Source organism: Pteronotus mesoamericanus, unplaced genomic scaffold (assembly GCF_021234165.1).
Source record: "Pteronotus mesoamericanus isolate MK-2021 breed Mesoamerican mustached bat unplaced genomic scaffold, CSHL_Meso_final contig_246, whole genome shotgun sequence".
Taxonomy (NCBI): Eukaryota; Metazoa; Chordata; class Mammalia; order Chiroptera; family Mormoopidae; genus Pteronotus; species Pteronotus mesoamericanus.
This window is the reverse complement of record NW_026555104.1, coordinates 438,084-461,523: the sequence shown is the minus strand read 5'-3', so window position 1 is coordinate 461,523 and position 23,440 is coordinate 438,084. Positions and strand designations below refer to the sequence as shown.

The 23,440-nt window shown below is 41.2% G+C and overlaps 1 protein-coding gene across 2 annotated transcripts in view; it reads left to right on the top strand.

Annotated features, from left to right (window-relative positions):
- TEX2 (testis expressed 2) overlaps positions 1–23,440 on the top strand; it is a 92,791-nt gene that overhangs the window by 40,010 nt on the left and 29,341 nt on the right. For both annotated transcript variants that reach the window (XM_054573028.1, XM_054573027.1), the window contains exons 3-5: positions 11,587–11,787; positions 12,742–13,081; positions 14,280–14,527. In XM_054573028.1, coding sequence (XP_054429003.1) covers positions 11,587–11,787; positions 12,742–13,081; positions 14,280–14,527 — 789 coding nt within the window. The remainder of the gene's footprint in view (positions 1–11,586; positions 11,788–12,741; positions 13,082–14,279; positions 14,528–23,440) is intronic.

Genomic DNA, 23,440 nt, shown 5'->3' with positions numbered 1-23,440 from the left:
TCACATCCTTGCCAATACTTGATGTTTTTGTTTTTGTTTTTTGATTGTCAGAGCTTGGTTGATTTCTCTGTTGATAGATTTTCCGCCACTCGATTTAAATAAGAATGCTAAAAAAAAGGACACCACATCTCTTTATTGCAAAACAAACAAAACAAGGGGAAGAACCCTCAGGATCTAAAACACTGTTTTGGTTTTTAATTTCATAAATATTTTACCTTATTCAAAATAAATACTTGGTCAATGTTTAAAAAACAGAGGAAAGCCAAAGAAAATTCTTTGTCATGCTGGTGGGAGGGAATTATAGTTAATGATTTGGTATATATCCTACTTTCATTTTTTTTGTTTCTACATATACGGCTATATACATTACACGCATGCATACTTGTGCACTCTTTGTTTTGATTTATGGGACCATATATTTTGCAGTCTGACCTTTTTCTTTCACATGGCAATATGTTATGACACTTTCTTTTTAAAGAGAAGCTGGTGCTGAGTGGATGTGACACACTTAAGCTTAGTATTAATGCATGAAGTGAAGCAAAAGTGATTCATTATTCATGGCTGCTAAGCTTTTTCGATAGCGTGGTGCTGTGACTACCTAAATTACATGCCCTCTAAGTTACTGATAACTTTAGCAAAGAAAAATGGTACTTATCTTTAACTCCAGTGCCCAATGACTGTGACATTCATTTTAAACTGGTTTGGGTACTTAATTGTTCTGGGAAGATTTTAAAATCAGCACTGTTGACTTCAATCATTGATGTATTTCAAGAGTTTACTGGCTGCAGAGGATGCCAATGGAACAGGACTTTAATGTTGTGGCACATCCTGGTCGCTTTGATCTGATCATTGAGGCAGTAAAGGCAGCACTGTGATGCTGAGCACCTACGTTCAGCTGAGTGCGTTATCTCATTTAATCCCTACCACAACCCTTCTCACTTCCACTACGTGGTCGTGAGGAAGTGGAGGCACAAAGAGGTTAAGGTACTTGCCAAGGTCACACAGCTGGTGAGTGGTGGAGCCATGAGTTTTGTTTTTGGTTTTTTTTTTAAGGAAGGTGTTTTGCTCTCAGTGCTTGGATAAATGTATTTGAATTTTCAGTGTAGAGAACAAGTACTTCAGTGTTGTCACGGACTGACACTTACAATCCAAGCAAATTGCCCTAGGCTGTTTTATGAATATTCTTCCAGATTGATGTTTGAACAATTCTGATAGATTATTTTGGCAATTGTTTTTCATTCTTAACCTTAACTTGTTTAGAATGGCTTCATTACTAATGAGGGAAAGTACATTTTCACCTGAGGTCTTTGGTTTGGTGTTCAGGATTGTGTTAGAAACTTGGCTAAATACATTCCTTATTTTTAAAGGGGGCACTACTGCAGGTTAGAAGGGTAGGCTGTATGTTGCAAGCCAAAGATTTCAAATGCAAATGTTCTTTGGTTTTAACTAGTTTTACTGAGTAGGAGATCATACTCTTCAAAACCATTTTAAAATGTGACACTCGAAAACATTTAGCAGTGTTCACATTAAATTTGGGACCCAAATGTTGCAATAAGAAAAGAAAAGTATAGTGAAATGTTAACTTTGAGCAGCCCTGTGAACATGCTTCTAGTGTGAACCCAAAGAACTATTTTTTGAAAATAGCTTGATTTGGGAGGTTAATCAGCTGTTTTGAATTATTTTCTGCACGTCTGATGTTATGTAGTTGGTGTTTATAGAGGATATAATAGTGCAATTCTTGAGGTCAAGTTTGGAAACTTTTTAACAACTTAAGGAAAACTAAATTTTAATTTTTTAGAAACTTGATTGAGAAAGGATGCTATAAAAGTGGTCTGTGATAAAGATCTCTTTTACAAGGGCCCAGCCACTTGGCTGTGATCCTGCAAACTTCATGCCCTAAGTAGTCTGTCTGAGAGTCCCATTCAGGCAGGGAGCTTGGTGCTTGAGGACTAATTCAGACCACGTGTTTTTAAACCTCTGCGCCATCTAAATTCTCACTGATGGATCCAGGCAGTGCGCGCAGCCTGGACTGAGAGTCCTGAAACAATTCAAGGAAAATTGCAGTATTCATCAGTGTGACTTTACATGATGAAGAAAGGGAAAAGTAAAACTTTTCTGAACTTTATTGGGTGGTTTTATTATTCCATCCACACTGCAACTAGTGTTGAGCATGTGGGGGGAGCAGGGTAAGTGAGCGGAAGAGACTGATTTGCAGCCAAGTAATAGCTCTGCTCAGAGACTAGTATGTGGTTGGTTAGGCCTCATGGTACTCCACCATCTCCCGCTCTGAATCCTGCCAGTCAGCAGCTGTATACTGTCCAGAACAGAAATAGTCAAAGCGTCTGTGAGGCCATAGAGCTGTTATAAAGTCCACAGAAGAACTCTTAGAACCTTCTTCAAAGTCTACTTGTTCTTAATGTTTGGGCACCTATAGCTGATGCAAAGCAGCAGGTAGGAAAAATGTTGCCACAGACATTCAGCACAAAGTGACGTGAATATGTGAAAGTCAGGGGGAGTCCAAGGGCATCACTATGAGCAGTACCCCCCCGGGTGGTACCCTTCTAGGGGGTTTATTTTGGGTGATTAGTTAGATACTGTGGGTTGGGGACTCTGGGGAAGAGTGTGAATTTGGGCATGGGGAGAATGGAGCTTTTAGAGTCAGCATATTGCACTTGAAATGTTTGTTTTTATTGAGCATTCTTAGGCAAGTTGGATGTTCCTTCTCCAAGAATGGACTTGCCACTTGACCAGGAGCAATCTTAATTCAGTGCCATTCTACACACTCATGTTTCCACATGTCTATAATGAGAAGCTTCCTGAAGATTCCATAAGATTCTTAGATTTATTTTTAAGTGTATGACTCATGCAGTTTTGAATTATATTCATGAGTGAATTCTTTATCTCAGACTTATAAACCATCTGCAGAACACAGCAGTAGGGTGTCAGTTTCCAGATTGATGATCTCTTTCTTTTTAAGACATATGGCCTAGCAGGTTGACTAAAATTAATGATTACTCCATTGTAAGACTAATAGAGACAAATTTTGGAGAACCCTTTTTCTTAGATCATTTCACATTTAGATATCTCATAGAGGGATAGTTTTTTAAAAAATAATTAGATCCCTTAAATATAGGCTTTGATTTTGATACATGAAGAATAATTTTGTAGAGAGAACATTATCAATTTTGAGAAGAAATTAAAACTTGTAAATTTAATCTCTATTTCATGCAATTCTTTTTTTAAGAAATCAGAGTGAGCAAATCTTAAGGAGAAAGCAGCCTTATTACATACAACCAAAAGAGACTTGGGTTGATTTTGGTTTGTCTCTTACAACCCTCAATACAATGCATACAAGGAATAAAAAAGCATTTCTTTCTACATTATAATTAACTGAAAACACCCCACTCCTGTAATGGGTCACTTGAGTTTTTATGTATGGCTTTGTATAAACTTGGCTATTTCCCAGTGCCCCTTCATGGCCAGAGAAGTTTATCAGGTGAGATGCAGGCAGTCTCACTAACAAGCAGGTGCTCCACATGTTTCCTGAATTCCGTAGGAACAATTGTTAAGGAAGTCAGGTGACCCCAACATGATTTTTTTGATCTTTTATTTTTTAACTTTTTATTGTAGGAAATTTCCAGTAAGCACAAAAATATAGAGATATTATAATGAACCCCCATGTACCCAACACCCAGCTTCAACAATAATCAGCATTTTGCCAGTTTTCTACTCAGTTTATTAACTCACAGCATGGCTGAACTGTCATTCTAGTCTGCCAGCATATAACTGCTGTTTATAGCATTGTTTCCTTGGGAAGATGCACCCAGAATTCCAGCAAGGTACTCCAGAACCATCCTCTTTGCTTTTGTTCAGGGTGTCATCTGTAGAGGAGGAGAGAGGTTATGGACATTGTGAGTCTGAGATTTCTCATCATGCTTTTTGGAAGAGTAAGGTATTAATCATGAAAAAAAAAATCACACTAGATATCTTTTCATCTATAAACTTTTTATTCAAAATACAAAGTCCTAAATCCTTCAAAGATTATTCTTATTGCATGGTAACTAGCCTTTAAGAAGTTTGCTGTCCTCCCAAAGGCCAGGAGATTATAAGCAAGATGGCTCCAGGACAGGCGCATGTTGGTGTTGGTGCCCAGGCTTCTGCTGTGAACTCTGTTTCATTCTGTTACTTCTTTCATTGGTTTCCGAAATGGATGTTTAAGGCACTTATACAAGAAGAAAATATTAAAGTTTCTATTTGAATATATTTTTACTCTTTCTATCTAATGTAAATAAGCTTTGCCTAATATTTAATGTAGGTGACCATATATTGACCTTTGGCCAAAATCCTTGGAAATTATCAACATTATTTGAAATATGAACTTGTGTTCATTATCATTAAGAGTGAGCCTTACCTTAAGTATATATAATGTGCCTTGAGGTGTCAGGTGAAGATAGTACAAAACTATCAGAAAAGAAAAACTAGAAATTAGCAAAAAGACTAATTATTTCATTTTCTCTTTATTTCTTCTTTTACTTTTTATGAAAGCTGTCTTGAATTGCATCATGTAATGAGGCATTCATTAAAGTTTTGCATAAGATCTGAATCCTTTAGTAGGACCTTACATTGTTCATCTACAATAGTTACCATACAAAATCTGGCAGGATTTTAAAACTCAGTTACTCCATCTTTTCTTTGTGCTACTGATTGGAAAAAGAAACAAAAAAGGAAGAGAGACCATATTAATTCCCTATCAGTTGCTTCACTAGAAAATCATAAATGACTTGTAGTAGGCTAGAGTTTTTAAGAAATACTGTTTCTTTCAACTATTTCTTACCTAACTTCTTGCAGAGTCATGGTTTTATGATTGATTATGGAAGACTAGGATAACTAGGATAATAACTCCTGCCGCTCAGAAATGCGGTGTCAGGATTGCTAAGTCGAGAGGCCAGTGTTGGCTGGGAAGGGAATTCATGTGTTTGGCACAGCAAGGTGATTTGGTATAGAAAAACATGAAAAAGTTGAGGAATGGTATAATGCCTCATAGAGAAAAACCTTTAATGAACACAGTATGATTTTTTTAAATGTTTCTATATCACCAGTTTTTATTGTTTGTATTGCAAATATATAATAATATTAAGAAATAACTTTTCCTATTTATAAGTTATATAGAGAACACAAAGGAGAAAACTCCTTCTGTGATAAAATGAATTAACCACTATTTACTACCCAGCTGCGAAAACTCCTTTGATGGGCCAGGAGGTTGTGCTGCAAGGTTTAGTGCTGAAAACCCCAGAGCCTACTGGACCCGGCCGCCCAGGTGGAACCTGGGTGCTGGGCCTTTTCAAGCCTAGTAAATGGCGCTGGAAATGGTACGACGGGAGGGTCAGCCAGGACGTAGGTAGGAGTTGGCTTCCTGAAATAAAGGAAAGATTCCTGAGGCAAGCTCCCCTGACCAAAAATGTCTGCCATGAATAAAGGTGCCTAAAATCCTGGGGGGAGAGAAAACTGTCTTATATTAGGACATGTATATGTATATGTTATGGGTACATACTGAAAAAATTTTTTTATTGTGATCTAAAAAGTTTGGAGACTACAAACTTATTTGCTTACTAATCTACTTATTATCTTATAATTTAACCATTTGTTAATTTGGCCTACTGCTTATTTTGTAGTAACATAAATCAGACCTTGATTAGTTCAGTGGTTCATCAGAGAACATGTTATTTTCTGTCTAATTTGAATGCTTGTTCTCTCTTGCCTCGGTTATTGTTTGCCATTGCATTACTAAAAATGTCCTATAGTCACCTGAATTGGGGAGAAGCTGCCTGAAGGATAGGAAAAGCTGGGATAAAGGCCATTTTCCCAGGCATGGGCAGAGTCTGGGGCTTTAGTACTGACTCTAGTGCCTCTAGTGACATGGCTTTGAAGGTGACCTTCAAACAGGCAGTTGGGGCATGTGGATGGTATTGATGTTGGCACTTCCCTCCCCTAATGGACTTATTTTTTTCTTTATTGTTGATGGTGTCTTCAAGCACCATTTATTTTGAATGTTGACTATTTGCTTGAAGCCATTCATTCATAGTATGAATTCTGCATGTCTGTAGGTCTGTTTGTCTTTCATGGGAAAAACCAAATTTGAATCTAAAGTTCTGGAAAGTTTAATAGACTGTTCTACCATATTCTCTAACCCCATGATCTATGATATTGTGTTTTAACTGATGACTCCAGTTCTAAATGATCAAATAAATACATCGAAAAAGGTTTAAGCCTGGTTAAAAGAAGATCCTGCTTATGTTGTAGCCTGGGGGACAAAAGACAAGTAGTCACCTTTTTGTCTGCTTAGAGACAATTTTCAGCAGCAGAGGCCTCAGGTCCTGGCTCTTTTCTTCTATTTGGGACTTGCACCCCTCCCTCATAGACGAGTTGAAGGAACAATGCAGGGGATCTGAGTGACAGGCAGCCTCATTTGCCAGCAGAGCCCTGTGACAGCAGGGTGTCAGCCAGGCAGCCCGAGCACTGAAGATAGAGAAATGCACACCGCATCCTCAGGCCGGAGTGCTGGCGTCTTTCTCTACTCAGCTCCGCACCAGGCTGCCCAAGAGAGCATTGGCCTTGACCCTCCTGGTTGGCGCCGCAGCTGCAAGTGAGCCCAGTAGTAGTTCTTCCAGACTTTATTATTTTGCAAAAGGTTAATTGTAGCTTTTAATCTTTCCAAGTATTAAATGAGCCCTTTTATAGATTGTAGTTTACACTTTCAGCCAGACATGTCTTCTAAATCCACCAGAGAATTGAAAAAAACCCCCCAAAACCTGACCTTTTACAAACTGGATCACAGGACCAGTCCGTGGGCCAGACAGCTGCAGCCTGGCTGACTGTGGCCATTGTTCCTCAGTGGCGTGCACTGTCTCCATTTTAACAGCTCCAGCTTCAGAAAGAAATGAGGCTTGTCTGGGTTGCTTTAGTGTAGGTTGAGAACATCTCTGAGTTTTGTAGCTGACATGCAATGTTGAAATGCGATGAGTTAACTATATGTTATATCCCTTTATACCCACTCCCATGTCTCATAACAAAATAAAGTTGGAGTAATATTTTAGTAAGAAATTTAGAGTTAAGAATTTGAGAACAGGGTGAAGGCCTTGGAGTTGCTACACTGCTCTCCACATTGATTATTTAACCACTTAGGTCTGGAAATTCCATGTGTAGCTTACCAGGGAGTTGGTTAAGCCCAAGGAAAAAAATTGATTGATTGATAGTATGAAAAGCAATTAGGGTTTGCATTGGGAAATTTCTCTCTGCAAGGGCAACCTTGTTTCGGGTCAGTAGGGGTTTGGGGTCAATTAGGTTAGGGGGACAGAATGAGAGGGACTCAAGAGTCATGCCTGGCGACCTCTTGGCCTGAGCCTCCCAAAGGCCAGTCTGCATCCTGGATGCCTCATTAATGTGGGTTAAGCAGAGCACCCATGAATGTCTTCTGGTTTCTCATCAAAGTGTGTAGTGTTCTGGAAAAAGCCCTACATAGGAGTCAGGAAACCTGGGTTCCAGTCACAACGCATCTCTTTCTGCCATGTAAGATACAGCTTATTCAGTTTCTGTTCTGAAAAGCTCTACCATTTTTTACTCTTAAGATTCTTTCTGAGGTTACTTATTTTCTTCCCCTGTGCTGTTTTGTGTAATTATAACTTGGTTTTTCTCGTTGGGAACAGGAACTAAGTTGTCTACTTCCAAGTAACCTTTACAGCTCCCTGCACTGAGTAGGGTCTCGGCTCATTCTTTTGCTTGTCTCCACTTAGGCATCTGGAACTGTACTTCCAGGCTGTGAAGGGCACACCAGCCTGTCCCACTTACGTGTGCTTTACATACAGCTCTTGTTTAATCCCCACAGCCACCCTATGAATTAAGCTACATTTATATATTCAGTTGACAAACACTTGTTACAATTATGATTGTCTTGTAGAGTTTGCAGTTAAGTAAACCAGGGAGTTAGCAGATGCAGGGATAGGAGGAAAGTAACCTCGGTGACCAGGGCAGCTTCCTGAGAGCAGTGTCATCTTTGCCATGACCTGAGCGATGCCTGGGTGTTAGCCAGGCTGAAGGCGGGTCTGTGAAGTGAAGGGGGAGTAGGAGCCTGGACCTCGGAGTCAGGTAGACCTGGTTTAATTTGCCACTTTCTAGACCACTTTTTTTTTTAACCACTCTCTAGGCAAATCACTTAACTTTTTTTACCACTTCCTCACTTTTGAAATTGTAGGGAATTGGTAAAAGTAAAGTAGATAATGTACCTTGAGGTGCTTGGATCATAAATGAGATTAAATGTCAGCTACAGTATTATTATAAGTATTAATAGTAGTATTTTTAAAATCATATGTATAAGATTTTTTCCTTTTGCCATATGCAGATTGTACGTCAGTAGAATACTGGTAGCATGGAGAAAACCATGGCTTGAGCAGCATGTCGCCCAAGAGGGAAAATGAACAAAGTATCAGCAAATAGAATTCAGCAATGTATGAGAAGGATAATAATAGTGTTGTGCTGGTAAACTGGCTGTCTGGGGTGGGCTGGAAGCCCTTTTTGTACTGTTTGCTGATTTCCATGGGGTAAGAACTCCCACCACGGTCAGTTGCAAGCTCCCAAGTCACTGAATGTGTCCTTGGGAAGACATGTGTGGAATCGGCTCTCATGAGCTTGGTATGATCCAACTTCAGCACATTATGACCAATATATACTATCCCAAGAATACAAGACTGGTTCAGCATTTGAAAATCAATGAATATACTTCATAATGATAACATACTAAAGAAAAAGACAAAAAAGAATATGAACCAAAAAATGTACTTAGTTCTGCCCTTCGCTAAATAGAGCCACCAAACTGATGCTATGACAATACCATCTACTTCCCTGTGCTCTGTATTGCTTGTTTCCTTTTTCAGTTCATTGCTCTGATCATTGATGTTTCTTTACAAATACCTAGATCACACCATCTTCCCACGGCTACTGCTTACTGAGTCAACATTTTGGAAGAAAAAAAAAAGGGTGGGTGTGTGTGTATAAATCTATATAATTAGCTCATAAATTTCACACACGCCTCCCAAGACAAAGAAATATGTTTGCCTAATTTTATTTCCGTAACACATTCAGCGGACTCTTTGTGACAAATTTTTTATGGTTGCTCTAATGAGGACATAAGATGGTGAAATGAAGGCTTAACTTTCTCTACTGATTTGGGTAAAGAATGATATCCTGTTTTTAATCTTCGTATTTACTCCTGGCTCATGATTTGGTCTGTAGAGAGATTCAACCTATGTTTTGATGAATGGATAAATGAATAAAGAGAAATCTGAGGACTCCTCTTTTGCAAGAGGCCCTCCAGACTTCAGTGTGAGATCCAGTTCTCACTGTGAAATTGGCTATTTCTTGAGAAGAATGACAGTCTCAACTCCAGTGTATTGATCATTAGTGTTTCTCTGCGCATCAGAAAGGCATTTAAAAAATAGGGGTTGGTGGGTGGATGGGAAGACATTAATTAAAATTCCCTAGAGAACTTCTTTTAAAGAGACCTGGGCTACCCATGTCATCTGAAAAAGTACTGTGGGGCAGGCAGAGTCTTAAATAATTGATATTGATGATAGCTATGAGATTAGCTTTAGTACAGTTTTATGATGTGTCGGGCTCTTGTGTGTTGGTCATACACTTCAATATATTAGCTCTTTTATTTTTTTGAGGGTTATTAAATTTTATAAAAATAACAAATTTGAACATACAAAATCCTTAACATCTTCATAATAAAATTCATGCAGGAGAAAGAATGAGCCAGTATATGATTAAAAGACAGAGTAGAATAAAATTTGTAAATGCAAATAATTGCTATCCATGATATATAAAGAATGTTTACAAATCAATAAGAAAATGAAAGATGACTGTGTAGAAAATAGGCAAATGATATTATATTAACACAACATGTAAGCACCTCTTTCAGAGATTGATATAAATTCAGAAATATAATGTTCCTTTGGAGAGAATCTGCTTTAATCCCATTAGGGTTGCAGTTTACTAAACACTACCGTTCATTCTCATTCCACTGCATTCTGGAGACCCAAGTATACTAAGGACGTATCTTATATTTTAGGGAATGCACATTTGGACCTCTGTTTTTGTGTTCGGACAATGATTTTGATTATTTTTTGAAGTATTTTTAATTGAGTTTATTGGTGACATTGGTTCGCTAAACCATGCAGGGTTTAAGTGTACAACTCAGTAAAGCATCATCTGCACCGCATTGTGCGCACAGCGCCCCAAGCCAAGTCTCTTTTCATCCCCATTCTCCCCACCTTGCCCACCTCCACCTGTCCCCTACCCTCTTTGCCGCTGGCTATCAACACACTGTTGTCATGTCTGTGTGTTATGTATATATGTTTTTTGGCTAATCCCTTCACCATTTTTCATCCAGTCCCCAAATCAATATGTAAGTACATTTATGTTTATTGGGGGTGGGGAACCCTGGAGCACAATTTTACTCATTGAAATTACTATTTATCCTTGATTGAAATACATAAAAGATTTTCATTTATTTATTTTTAGAGAGAGGGGAAGGGAGGGAGAAAGAGAGGGAGAGCCCTGGCTGGTGTGGCTCAGTGGACTGAGCACCAGCCTGCAAACCAGAGGGTTGGTTTGATTCCCAGTCAGGGCACGTGCCTGGGTTGCAGGCCAGGTCCCCAGTGGGGGCTGCGTGAGAGGCAACCACACATTGATGTTTCTCTCCCTCTCTTTCTCACTCCTTTCTCCTCTAAAAATAAGTAAATAAAATATTTTTAAAAAAAGAAAAAGAAAGAAAGAAAGAGAGGGAGAGAAACATTGAGGCTCCAGAGAAACATCTATTGGTTGCCTCTCACATGCCCCTAACTGGGGACTTGGCCCGCAACCCAGGCGTGTGCTCTGAAAGGGAATCAAACCAATGACCTTTCGGTTTGCAACACCCATCCCACTGACCCACACCAGTCAGAGCTACACCTTTGATTTTGGACCTATTGATCATATCTATGATTTATTTAATGCCTAATTCTCAGTAATCTGCTTTACCATATGATTTTAGTGAGATAGAAATGGAGTGGTAGGTGCTCTCTGGGTCCTGGAATGGTAGCATGAGTTAACATGGCTTGTGAAATTTCAAAGCTTGTTTGCAAGTAGGCTGAGAAGAGGGCGTGTCTAGCTACTTAGGAAGGCCAGGCTGGGTAGGATTACTCACCCCCCAGAAGAGGTCAGGGCAAAAGACTTGCTCTGTTTACATAAACCAAACTTTTGAGTTTCCTGATTTGCTTGTCAGCTTTAAAAAAGGAAAAGACTCTTTTATTTAGGATAATGGACATTGTCCCCCAGATCCACCTTTTTATCAAAAACATACCAAATTGCTCCTCAGCACTGATTATCCTTCAAGCTAAGCACTTGTCTCAGCAACCCCTAGTCCTCATTAAATTGCCACTTGAGTCATAATCAAGTTTGGTTTCAGTGTCCCAAACACAACGGTCATCATTTTCATATTGACTCTGATGTGTGTTTATTCTAATTGTACTAATGCAAGTTTTTCCCCATCAGGGATGGATGAATGAAATTTACAACTATGATCCAGAAACTTACCATGCAACTCTGACACATTCAGTATTTGTTCGGCTTGAGGGTGGGACCTTAAGACTTTCAAAGCCCAATAAAAATATATCCAGGAGGGCAAGCTACAATGAAACAAAGCCAGATGTCACCTATATCAGCCAGAAAATCTACGACCTCTCAGACAGCAAGGTGAGCCCAACTAATTTTGGAAATTTTGATGAATGAAAAACCTCTTAGTTGTATTACTGTATTTTTTCCCTAAAAAGATTGTGTGTTGACAGTATTAGTATAATTTAGAGTAGAACCTTTCAAATGTTAATATGCACATGAATCTTCTGAGCATCATTTTAAATGCAGATTCCAGTTCTGAGTGGGGCCTGAGTCTGCGTTTTTATGAACTCCTAGGTGTGATACCCATGCTGCTGGTCCGAGGACCACACTTCAAGGAGCAAGGGCATGGCACACTCTGAGAGTTAATTTTTTTCAGTCAAATGAAAAGCTGTGTGTGCTGGTGCTAGGATAATAACTAATGAAATCTCTATAAATGTGAAAATTATGGATATGCAAAATAACTACACTTTGATAGAAACATTGTATACTTGTGTTTTTGAGATATGTAAATTATTTGTTATTACAAGAATCTAGATTCTTTCTTCTTATCACTCATGTGAGTGATCTTTAAGTTTCTCCAAAATAACAGAAATATTTAAATAGTTTTAGTATAAATATATTCTTAACTTGAGGATAATAAACTTCAGCTTTCCATCTAGATCTAGTTTCATAAATTCCTTTTTTCCCTCCCAACTTATGTTTGGCCCAGGGTCATCATTTCAGTTGATATCCAAACTTAGTTGATAAAGATCCACTAAATAGTTATTGTACTATTAATACCTGAAAATTATAGATATTTGTAACTCTTGCAAAATTCTTAAACATCTACTTTCTGTAATAACTTTAAAGAACAATTCATTTCTGAAAATTTATTCCAGTTTCTATAGTCTTGTTATAGACAGATGGTAATTACTTTACATTCATCACTTTAGTCAAAAATACTATAAAGTTTGCATTTGTGTTCTGCCTGTTTTAATGCACAGTGTAGCAATTTCTCAATTTAGTATGTAAATCATTTCCCCTTCTATGTAGATTTATCTTGTACCTAAAAGTTTGGCTCGAAAACGAATCTGGAATAAAAAGTACCCCATTTGCATCGAGCTTGGTCGACAAGATGACTTTATGTCCAAGGCCCAGACTGATAAAGAGACTTCTGAAGAAAAGCTGCCAGCTGAGAGAGACCTGGGAAGCGAGGACCCTAAGAAGCCACCCCATCCTCAGGAGGGAACAAGATCTGGCCAGCGAGATCAGATACTGTATCTCTTTGGGAGAACTGGCCGAGAAAAAGAGGAGTGGTTTAGGAGATTTATTCTGGCATCTAAGCTGAAGTCGGAAACCAAGAAGCCACCTGGTGTCTCTGGAAGTAAACCAGGTAATGGCACGTGTGCTAAATGCTTATGTATTTTTAAAGGGCCTGTAGGAGAATTGAGATTCCCAGGGAGGAAGGAAGAAAGCCCACTCTGAATTGATGACTGTCTGTCTGCCGCCTATGGTGTGTTCTCATGAATCATTTACGTTTTAGGCTAATCACTGCAGCCCTTTATACTGAAGCATGCAATGAGTGATGGAACCATTTGCACATATATGTGTTTTCCCTTTGCTGGTTCCTTAGGATTATATTTATTTTTACATATTGTGTCTCCTCCGAGAGAAGAAGCAACAGCAGAACTCTATTTATAATAAGGATCTAGTGCTGTCAAGCCCTTGGCCCCGATTATGTCCCCCAAGAAAATGCAGGACCCTCTGGCTTCCCAACACACTGCTAAATGCCTAAGTCCATAGCCGTGGCCTCTGCCTATTCCTGTCCCTGTGCCCTCTGACCTCTGCACAGAACTTCACTGAACTTTACCATGACCTGTCACTGCTTATAACACATGCTGTCCTCTTTCCCTGGAATGCTCTTCCCCCTCCAGGGCCAGGAAAGTGCCCACTGTTTCTTCAGAGGCAGTCGAGGCGTCGCTCGCTACCTGCGGAAATCAGTCTGGGGTCTCTTGGGTGGAGGTGGTACCCCCTTCTTTCTGCCCTAGAAGTCCTTTAGTTGTGCTTTAGCTACAATGCTTATTACAGAAAATTGTGATTTATTTTCCTAGGTGCCTAAGTTCAAGGGCAAGGATTATAGCTTATTCTTCTTTTTGATGTGGAATTGGCCCAGAGAAGTTCTTGCTAAGAAACTTGTTGAATGGACGATGGCATCTTTGTAATTACCATGAGCTGTGGGTGAACAATCAGCTTTCTGACCACTTGCCATGTGCCCCTGGGGGTGTGTCAGTCCTTTTCTGACCCTAAAAGATCACCAGAAAAAAAAGAAGAAGGTACTTAGCAGTGCACTTCATGGCTCCCATTACTCTGACTTCTTGGGGAGGAATAAAAACTGTTCTAAAAAATTATCTCTTATTTGAGTGGAAGGTATTTTTCAGAGTGGAAAATAACCTTATAAATTGTTTTTCAGTAGTTATTTTATAGCATTTTAGCTGCTTTCTCAACATGACCCAGTGGCGTTTGTTCTACATTTCATGACTTTGCAGTCCTTTCCTTCGTCTCTATTAACAGCCCTCACTTCTTTGCTGCAGGCGTTTTGCCCTCACACAGCAGGCACAGCAGTCCCTCGGGGCACCTGACCCACAGTCGCAGCAGCAGTAAAGGCAGCGTGGAGGAGATTATGTCCCAACCGAAGCAGAAGGAGCTGGTTGGCAGCGTGCGGCAGAAAATGCTTCTGGACTACAGTGTGTACATGGCCAGGTGTGTCCCCCAAGAGAACCGCAGTCCCCAGAGGAGCCCCGTGCAGAGTGCAGAGAGCAGCCCCACGGCTGGAAAAAAGGTAATGTTGGCTGCTAGGCTATGGCTTTTCTGATCTTCACTTAAATGCCTTTCTTCATACATAAGCACCTCTTGGGTGCTAAGCCCTGTTCTAGGCATGGGGACACAGTGATGAACAAGACAGAGAGGGCCCTGCCCTCAGGGAGCTTGCACTCTAGTCAGGGAGATAACAAGAAACAAACATCAGGTGGTGATAAGAATTAAAAAAGCCAAATAAGAGGGGATAGAAAGTGGCCAGAACTTCTGTTTGTAGACAGGTGGTCAAGGAGGGCTTTTTGAGGAGGTGACATTTGGATAGAGACCTGACTGAAGTGAGGAAGTGAGCCGTGGGGGTATGTGCGGGAGGAGCGTTTCAGGGGGGGAACCAGCAAGTGCCAAGGCCTCGAAGCTGGGTGTGTGGTTGGAGTATTCAGGAAGCCGCGACGAGGACAGCGTGAGTGACAGCGGACGAGGGACCGAGGGAGGGCCTTGCCGGATCCGTTCCAGGGGCTATGGGAAGCGCCAGGAGGGATTTGAGCGAGGGGTAACATTGATCAGATTTAGGTTTTAAAAGATCAGTGGCTCTCCCTGGAGAATTGGCTGTGGGAGGAAGAATGGGTGGGAGGCAATGACGGTGGCGGAGAACGGGGCTGAGCCTGAGGTGGTGACTGCGGGCGGCGAGAAGGAGCTGCTCTGGGGGTATACGTTGCAGGGGAGCTGGCTGGGTTTGCTGACGAATTAGATGTGGGGTATGAGAGAACCAGCTGGTTACATGCACAACTGGGTGATCGGTAGGGAAGTTCACAAAATCGTTAGTTCTAATTCCTCAATAACCATTGCATTCCCAAATTCTCAGACTCCTTCGCTATGTCCAGTGCTTCCAAAGATTTACCACCGTCGTTATTTCCAAAGTGTAACAATCTAGCCGTTGACTCAAGGCCGTCTATGATAAGATAAATAATATATGCTACCATGTGGCAGACTTTGTTAGGCTCTTTAATAGAATTTACTCTGACCCCTTGAAGAGTCTCGCAAACTAGGCGATAGTCTCTCTGTGTGGGCTCACAGAAGCTAGGGAGCCCAGTTTCAGAGTTGTGCCGACGGAGGGTGCAAAGCCGGATGTGAGACCCTGCGGCCCTTCAGCGCCACGCCCGCCATTTCGGTGGGCCATTCTGAAACTGCTTGACCTGGGGCCTCCTGCCGCCACTTCCACTAGTGTTCAGGGACACAGCCTCCCATCTCTGGAGCATGAGGCCTGTTTTTCCATGTTCAGTTACTAGTATTTGACCGGTTAGAGGCCTTATTTCTGTTCTTAACAGGAAGCATTTGCTACCTTCCTCTTTGTGCCTTTAGCCTTTATTTATCTCATTGAGCCTCTTTATCTCATTGAGCCGCTTCCATGTGGACCCTCCTCTTGTAACCTGTTTTATCAGGGCAAAAAACAAACAAACAAACAATCAATCAAACAAACAAACCCATATACCTTTGCTGGCCCACTGCCTCTGCCGTCTGCCCTAAGTTACCAGCAAGAGTGGGAAGCGGACCTGCCCCTGGGTGAGAGTGGGTTAATGTAAAACTGCCCTGCAAATGTCCGATTTATCACTAGTGAATCCCCCTCCCCTAAATTCCCGTTCTCCCAGGGCTGTCAGCTGCCTGCACTCAGGAAAATAAGGAGGAGAATTGTGCACTGATGTAATAAAATTATCTAATAAAAAGCTTGCTTTTTAAAAAGAGTTCCTGAAATTAAAACAAACAGGTTCTAGAACATCGTTTCCTCAGTGCGTGCTCTGCATGCCCTTTGCATTTACCGTGCAATCGCTGGGCCTGGGAGACCCTGACAGCCGACAGGCAGCCACAACCCAGCGCTGCCGGGGCAGGGGCGGATTCCTAGTATAGACCTCCTTTCCGGCAAACACTTGTTTTCCTCTCCTAAGTCTGATGAAACTCTAAAAAGCACTTTGTACTCCTGCTCCCCTTAGGCAGAACGAGCAGGAATGATTTAATCTATTCTTGATAAAGAGCCAGTACAACAAATGGAAACCCAGGCCCGTTGTCATGCAGGGCTCCTGAGGTCAGAAGGCCTTTCCTCCCAGTCTGAGCCTTCCCACGTTGCAGACCCTGCAGTATCCTGTCTCCGTCGGCGGTGGACTGGTGTGGGTGTGTGTTTTTCTAGCTGGCTTTTCCTTGAGCACTTACCACATCTCCCACCCCCACCCTATTAGTTTAGGGATTCTAATCTGCAAGGGCGAGGAAACCAGAGAGCCAGAGTTTTGTGAACAGAGATAACTGTCTTTGAAAGAAGGGCTTTTGAAGAAAGTGTGTGAGTCTTAGTGCTGAGTTCCTGCATCCACTTGGGCCGCCTGAAGCCTGTGTGGATCATGTCCTGACTCTCGGGGGTGATCTAGTAGTTGAGATGGTCCTGAATAAGGCATCGGAGTGGGTTTTAGTTATCTATGACTAGTAACAAACAGCCCTAAAAGTGGTGGCTAAAAACTGTTTATTTTGCTCAAAAATTTGTAATTTGGCCAGGCCTGGCAGCGAAGTCTTCTCTCCTCCACACAGTGTCAGCTGGGGAGGCTGGGCTGGGGGCAGGAGGCTCTGCTTCCCAGTTGGCTCACGCGCATGGCTGGCAAGGAGATGCTGGCTGTTGGGTGGGAACTCAGCTGAGGGCCTCAGTTCTTCCCCAGGTGGCCTGGCTTCCTTCAGCATGGTGACTGGGTTCCAAGGCAGACGTCCCCAGAGAAAGAGCCAAGCGGACACTGTATTGCCTTTTAGCACCTAGTCTCAGAAGTCAAATAATGTCATTCCATCGTGCTCTGTTAGTCACAGCAGTCACATAAGCCCTCCCAAGTTCAAGGACAAGGGCAGGGATTCCACCTCTTGCTGAGGGAACAGCAGATTCTTAGAAGAGCATGTGGGATGTAACATAATTGCACTATTTTGTTACTTTTGCTTTCCTTTACAGGTGAGTGGAATAGTTCTTTATTAGTTTTATTTCTTATTAATTATGCAATTTGAGCAGATAAGGACCTCCCCCACCATCCTTGATTTCATTTCCTTATTTTGTGCATGTGGAACATTAACATGGTTCCAGAAATCAGAGCTGTATGAAGACATAATCAGAAAAGCATCATCTCCCCAACCCTCCTCTTTCTATCCCTTCATGCCATTCTCGCTCACCCCTGTCGTGAACCAATCTCCTTAGTCTCAGGTGTATCCTTTCTGGGTTCCTTTCCTCTTCTCTCTTACTCAAAGTGTAGCATACCATGGCTACTCTTTTGCACTTTGCTTCCCGCCCCCCCCCCACCCCCGACTTAGTACATTCTGGATATGGACCCCACAGCAGTTCATAGCTCTCCCCCTCCCCCTACTTTAAATAGCTACAAAATACTCCATTGTGCAACTGTTTCATAGTGTATTTACTCTCTTTTGTATGAATATCTAGGTTTCTAATATTTTGCTGTTGCAAACCATGCTGTGATGAATACCTTTGTGCATGTGCATTCTTGTGTTGTTGAGGGTGTATCATCAAGGTGACATTCTCAGAAGTAGGACTGCTAAATCAGAAGATAAATGAATGCGTAGTTTTGTTAGATAGTGCCAAGTTCCCCTCCATCAGGGTTCCGCTGCTATCCATTCCCACCAGTAATAAGAATGCCTGTTTCTCCATGGTCTTGCCAAACATGAACCTCTTGAGTGTGTCGTTAGTGTTCATTCCTCCTGCCAAAGACCAAGCCAGGTTATTTCTTAGGATCCGTATTGCCTCTGATATCATGAGTCCAAGAGGGACTCTGAGGGCTCACGGTCACAAAGGAACCTTTGACATCTGTTCAACTTACACCATCACTCCCTCAGTGTTGGCCACCGTCCAGGGTAGCAGCGGCCTCTTTCATAGAGGGAGCTTGGGACACATTTCAGCCTTTGCCCCAACTTCTGCCCTCCCCACCCCCACCTGCTGCTGCCGCTCACCAGCCCTGGTCAAAGCATCTTCTGCCCTGAAGGCTCTAGGCCTAATGGCAACTAATGCTAAACTACACAAGGAGATGCATGGGGTCACTGGTGCTTAGAAACCAAACCAGTGTGAAAAAACACCAGGAATATAATTTGTAAATATAGACTAGATTTGTCTTAAACAGTGCTAAAATACTTTTGGTGCTTACTTTTGCCCACAATAATTAAAAACATGTTCAGGGGAGGCTGCATATTGAAATCACTTTAGAGCTCAGCATTTGAGTTATAAAATACCACTGTTTGGGGAGGAAGGGCCTGGTTCTGCTGATGTTTAGTGGTTAGTGGCCACTTGCTGATTCCTGACTTGTCCTGTGACTCTGCTTTGTCCCACAACCAGAGGCTGTGCCAGCTTCTGAAGTCTCCAAACCCCTTTGATCTTGGCACCCTTTTCTCCCTCCCCAGGCAGCTTAACTTCTAGCTCAGCGAGAGACGAGGAGGCTGGCTGAGGAGATGTGGAGCTTTATCATCTTGTCGAGGTAGTCTGCTTGGTTTCAGGGGGAGATTGAAAAAGTAATTCACAAAACAGAAAATAAGAATTTGTAAAAAATGTTTAAAGGTAGATTAGTATTAGCCCTGGTGTGGATACCTCAGGAAGGGACACCCCACGGGGCTGCCTGCCGATCAGCTCAGGGCTGTGAGGCCAGGGAGGCTACTGGTTCTGGGCCCAGGAGTGGCCTGCTCGGGGAAGAGGGCCACCGGTGAGGCAGTGCTGGGCCTGTCTCCCAGCCGTGGGACTCCAGTCTTCAAATCCTGTCAGGCACTTCTCGTTCCTGTTCAATGACAGGTTTTAAGAAATGTGTGGCGATAATGTAGGCTGCCTCGGGTTTGGAGAGTCCTGACTTTATTGGTACTAGTTGTGCTAATTATCTTGTTACCAATAAGTGGATCATAAGGTATTCTCTGCTTGGTGTTATCAGGAGATGAAAACTCTACAAAATAAATAGGAATCGAACAGAAATCAAGAAATTTTAGTTGACAGACTGGTTTTCTAAGGCTTTCCCTTTCCTTCCCTCAAGGTCAGCTTTTCCAACATTTAAACGTCAAAAAGTTCTTATAATAAGTCAAAGATATGAAGGCACATATACAGTTTAAAAATAAGTTTTAGAAAGGATGTAGACAAAGGTGCCAATGCATTTCAGCGCGGGAAAGAATAGCCTTTTCAACAAATGGTGCTGCAACAACTGGCATCCATAGGCACAAGAATGGAGTTGGACCCCTGCCTCGCACCACTTAACAAAAGTTAACTCAAAATGGATTATAGACCTCAGTGTAAACGCTGAAACTATACAACTCTTAGAAGAATTTGAACAGAAAAAAAATAATAAATAAATTTTAAAAAATAAAATATATTAAAAATATTTAAGCAATAAAAATAAAGTATTTAAAAGCCTGGAAAAAAAAAAAACTCTTAGAAGAAAAGATAGGAATAAATCTCTGTGATTTTGGGTTTAGGGAAAGCCTTCTTAGGTAAGACACCAAAAATGCACACAACTAAAGAAAAAATAGATAAATTGGACTTTATCGAAATTAAAAACTTTCTTGATGCAAATCATACCATCAATAAAGTGAAAAGACAACCCACAAATGGGAAAAAATATTTGCTAATCACATCTCTGCTAAGAGTCTAGAATATATGAAGGACTCTTACAACTCAGTAATAAAAAAGTAAGTAACCCAATTAAGAAATGAACAAAGGATCTAAATAGATACTTCTCCAAAGAAGATGTGCAAATTATCAATAAGCATATGAGAAAATAATCAAAGGCGTTAACCATCAGGGAAATGTGGGCAGGGCAGGTGAGAGTAATGGGGGGAAAAGGGTGGCAATTGTAATTGAAAAACAATTAAAAAATTAAAAGAGAGAGAAAATTAAAAAAAATAATGAGATACCACTTCACAGCCACTTGGATGGCTAGAATAAAAGACATATAAGTATTATTGAGGGCGTGGAGAAACTAGAACCCTTATACATTGCTGGTAGGAGTGTAACATGATGCAGCTGCTCTGGAAAACAGTCTGTGGTCCCTCAAAATATTAAACATAGAGTTATATGATCCAGCAGTTTCACTCCTAGGTACAAGGAAAATGAAAACCTGTGCCTATATGAAAACTTGTATACTAATATTCATAGCAGTATTATTCACAATAGCCAAAAATGGAAAATGGCAGAAGTGTCCATCAGTTGATGAATGGATAAAGTGGTATATGCATATAATAGATTAACACTCTGCAATTTGAAGGAATGATGTACCGCTCATACCACAGCATGGAGAAACCTTGAAAACATTATGCCTCGTGAAAGAAGTTAATCACACACACACAAACCCCACGTATTTACATGAAATAGCCAGAATAGGCAAGTTCATTGAGACATATTAGTAGTTGGTTGCCTTCGGCTGATGGTGGTGGTGGTGGGTAGGCACTGAGCTGGGGAGGGCTGGGGAGGGACTCCTAACGGATAACAGTTTCTTTGGGGGTAATGAAAATATTCTAAAATTGATCATGGGGATGGCTTCACAACTCTGTGAATATACCAAAAACCACTGACTGTACTCTTTAAACGGCTGAATTGTATGATATGTGAGTGAGTTAGATCTCAATGAAGTTATATATAAAAAGGATACAAAACCATGCCAGAGCCAATCTTGTGTGTTTTTTTTAAAGTTCTGTATTCTTTAAAAGTGTATGTGTACACACACACACATATACATACACATATACATATACATATACATATACATATACATATAGAAGACTGAAAGGAAATAGAGAAAAATGTTTTTAAATAATTATATCTGGGTAGTGGGATTGTGGTGTTTTCTGCAGTGGATGTGCACTGTTTTTACAATCAGGAAAATAGCTGACAGCCCTGGGGGAAGGTTCTTCGTTGTGCCCTCTCCTGGACCAAGCAGCCCTTTGTGAAACCCTTAAGAGGCACCAGATTTTGTGTGACCAAACCTTAGTATCAGAGACACTAAGCTTTCTCTGTAACAAAAAAACCCAGGCTGGTACTCCTGGCCACTTTGAAAGAGAAAAGGTTACACTGAAAATTAAGTAAATCTTTACTACTTTACTTTGGAGTTTAGTTTTTAATAAAATATATCCCAAGAGCTACTCAGTTATGATAGCCTTCTTTACCTTTGGACCATTGACCTCTCCAAACTGCTTCCTGGAAGTCATTTTCAGAAAGTTGCCCTTTGTAAATATACATATATGGTTGAAATGGTAAAATGGGTAATCTTGTCATGTTCCTTCCTGCAGCCAAACAGCAGTACCAGGAAATGTATGCACATTTATTCTTTAAGCTCTTTAATGTTTATGACAGTCACTGGAAGTGAGTTCTTTCTAGCAGCCTGTTGAGTCCAGATTTTGTTCATAAAGTTGCTTTAATGCATTCTCAACATTTTTGCTTCTCTTAGGTTTTTTTTTTTTTGTTCCCAGTAAGTCTGTGGAGAGAAGCCTGAATTAGAAGAAGGAACTGTTGAAAAGAAAAAACAACCTGCTTGTCAGTTATTTCAGAAATTTGGTTCCACATCATATGCCTTTAGCTTGGATATAAATTGTGAAATAGCCTTTGTTTCTTGCCTTTGTTGTTGTTGTTGTTTCTAAACCTGTTTCCTGTGAATAACTAGGATTATAAAGAAAGGTTAATAAAGGGTAGACCCTCCCACTTGAGAAGGGAAAGAGTAACCTATTCTCCCCTGCAGCCTACAAATGTAAGGAAGACATGCGGGCCCTGTGTGGGCAGCAGCTAGGGCCTGCCTGAATTTCCCAGGGGAGGAGAGCATTGTCCTTGGCTGAGTGTTTACTGAGACATTTACATAGGTAATCTGATGGGACTTAAAGACAATAACCTCGGAAAAGCTGGGCCAGAGCCCCTTGGCGGTGGGGTGCTGGTGTTCAGACAGAGAGAAAAGCGATTCCATGTAAACATGTACAATTTGTGGTGTGACTGAATGTTCACTGATCACGGACTTCTGCTTCTCCATCCAGGACCCAGTAGTAGACATGTCCTGGTTAATATCAAGACATTACAGCACTAGAAAAGTACAGACAGAATACTCTCCCGCCATTAAAAATGAGTAAGGTAGAGCAATGTCTTCTGAAATGGAGTGATCAACATATATTATTTTTTACACTGACACCAGAAAGGGACTGGGAGAAACTTGGGTCTGCCCCAGCATGGTCTGAAATGTGTGGGTTCTGGACTTTGTGTAGGAAAGATATGTCATGAGTCCTGGTGATTTTGGGAGTACACTTATTAGAGCTGGGAACAGTGAAATAAAGGAAAGGCTTAAGATCACAGTGGCAGAAGTGAACCATGCTGGGCAGTGTGGACTCAGGAAAGAAAGTCACTGAAGCAAAAGGAGATCCCCTGGAGACTGGTAGCTCGGGATGAGCTGCCACTGCCTACTGCTCCTCTGGTTGCAAGTCTTGTTGGGGACACTTAGAGCTTAGGAAAAGAAAGCAAAGATACACGCCTGAGGAGGCAGTGGTGGGGATAGGCATGCTTGAGAGAGAGTGTACAATGGATCTTTTGTCTTAAGGGTTTTTGTCTGTTTTCTAAAGGCAGGAGTTTTAGGGGATCTGTTGAGGAAAGTCTCAACAGAATATTTAGCAGCCTTCTAGGTGTGTTCTTTAATATGTCAATGCATCAAAATGAGCTTATAGGGGAGTCTGGGGTCATTCTCTGGCCACCTTCACTGCTTTACTTTTATCTTGGATTTGTCTGGCTCTAGTTGAGTTTTTGTTATTAATTCCAACTAACTTCATCTTCTCTGGGGCCTGGTTGGCACTAATGGCACCAACAGAGTCTCGGTGCTCTCTGTCCTTGATGAGGGTGATGTAAGCTACTTGCTACCTGGCTGTGGAAGAGAGGTGTAAATCATCTGCTCCTAAGTGTCCTTGCTTAAGGAAGATAAGA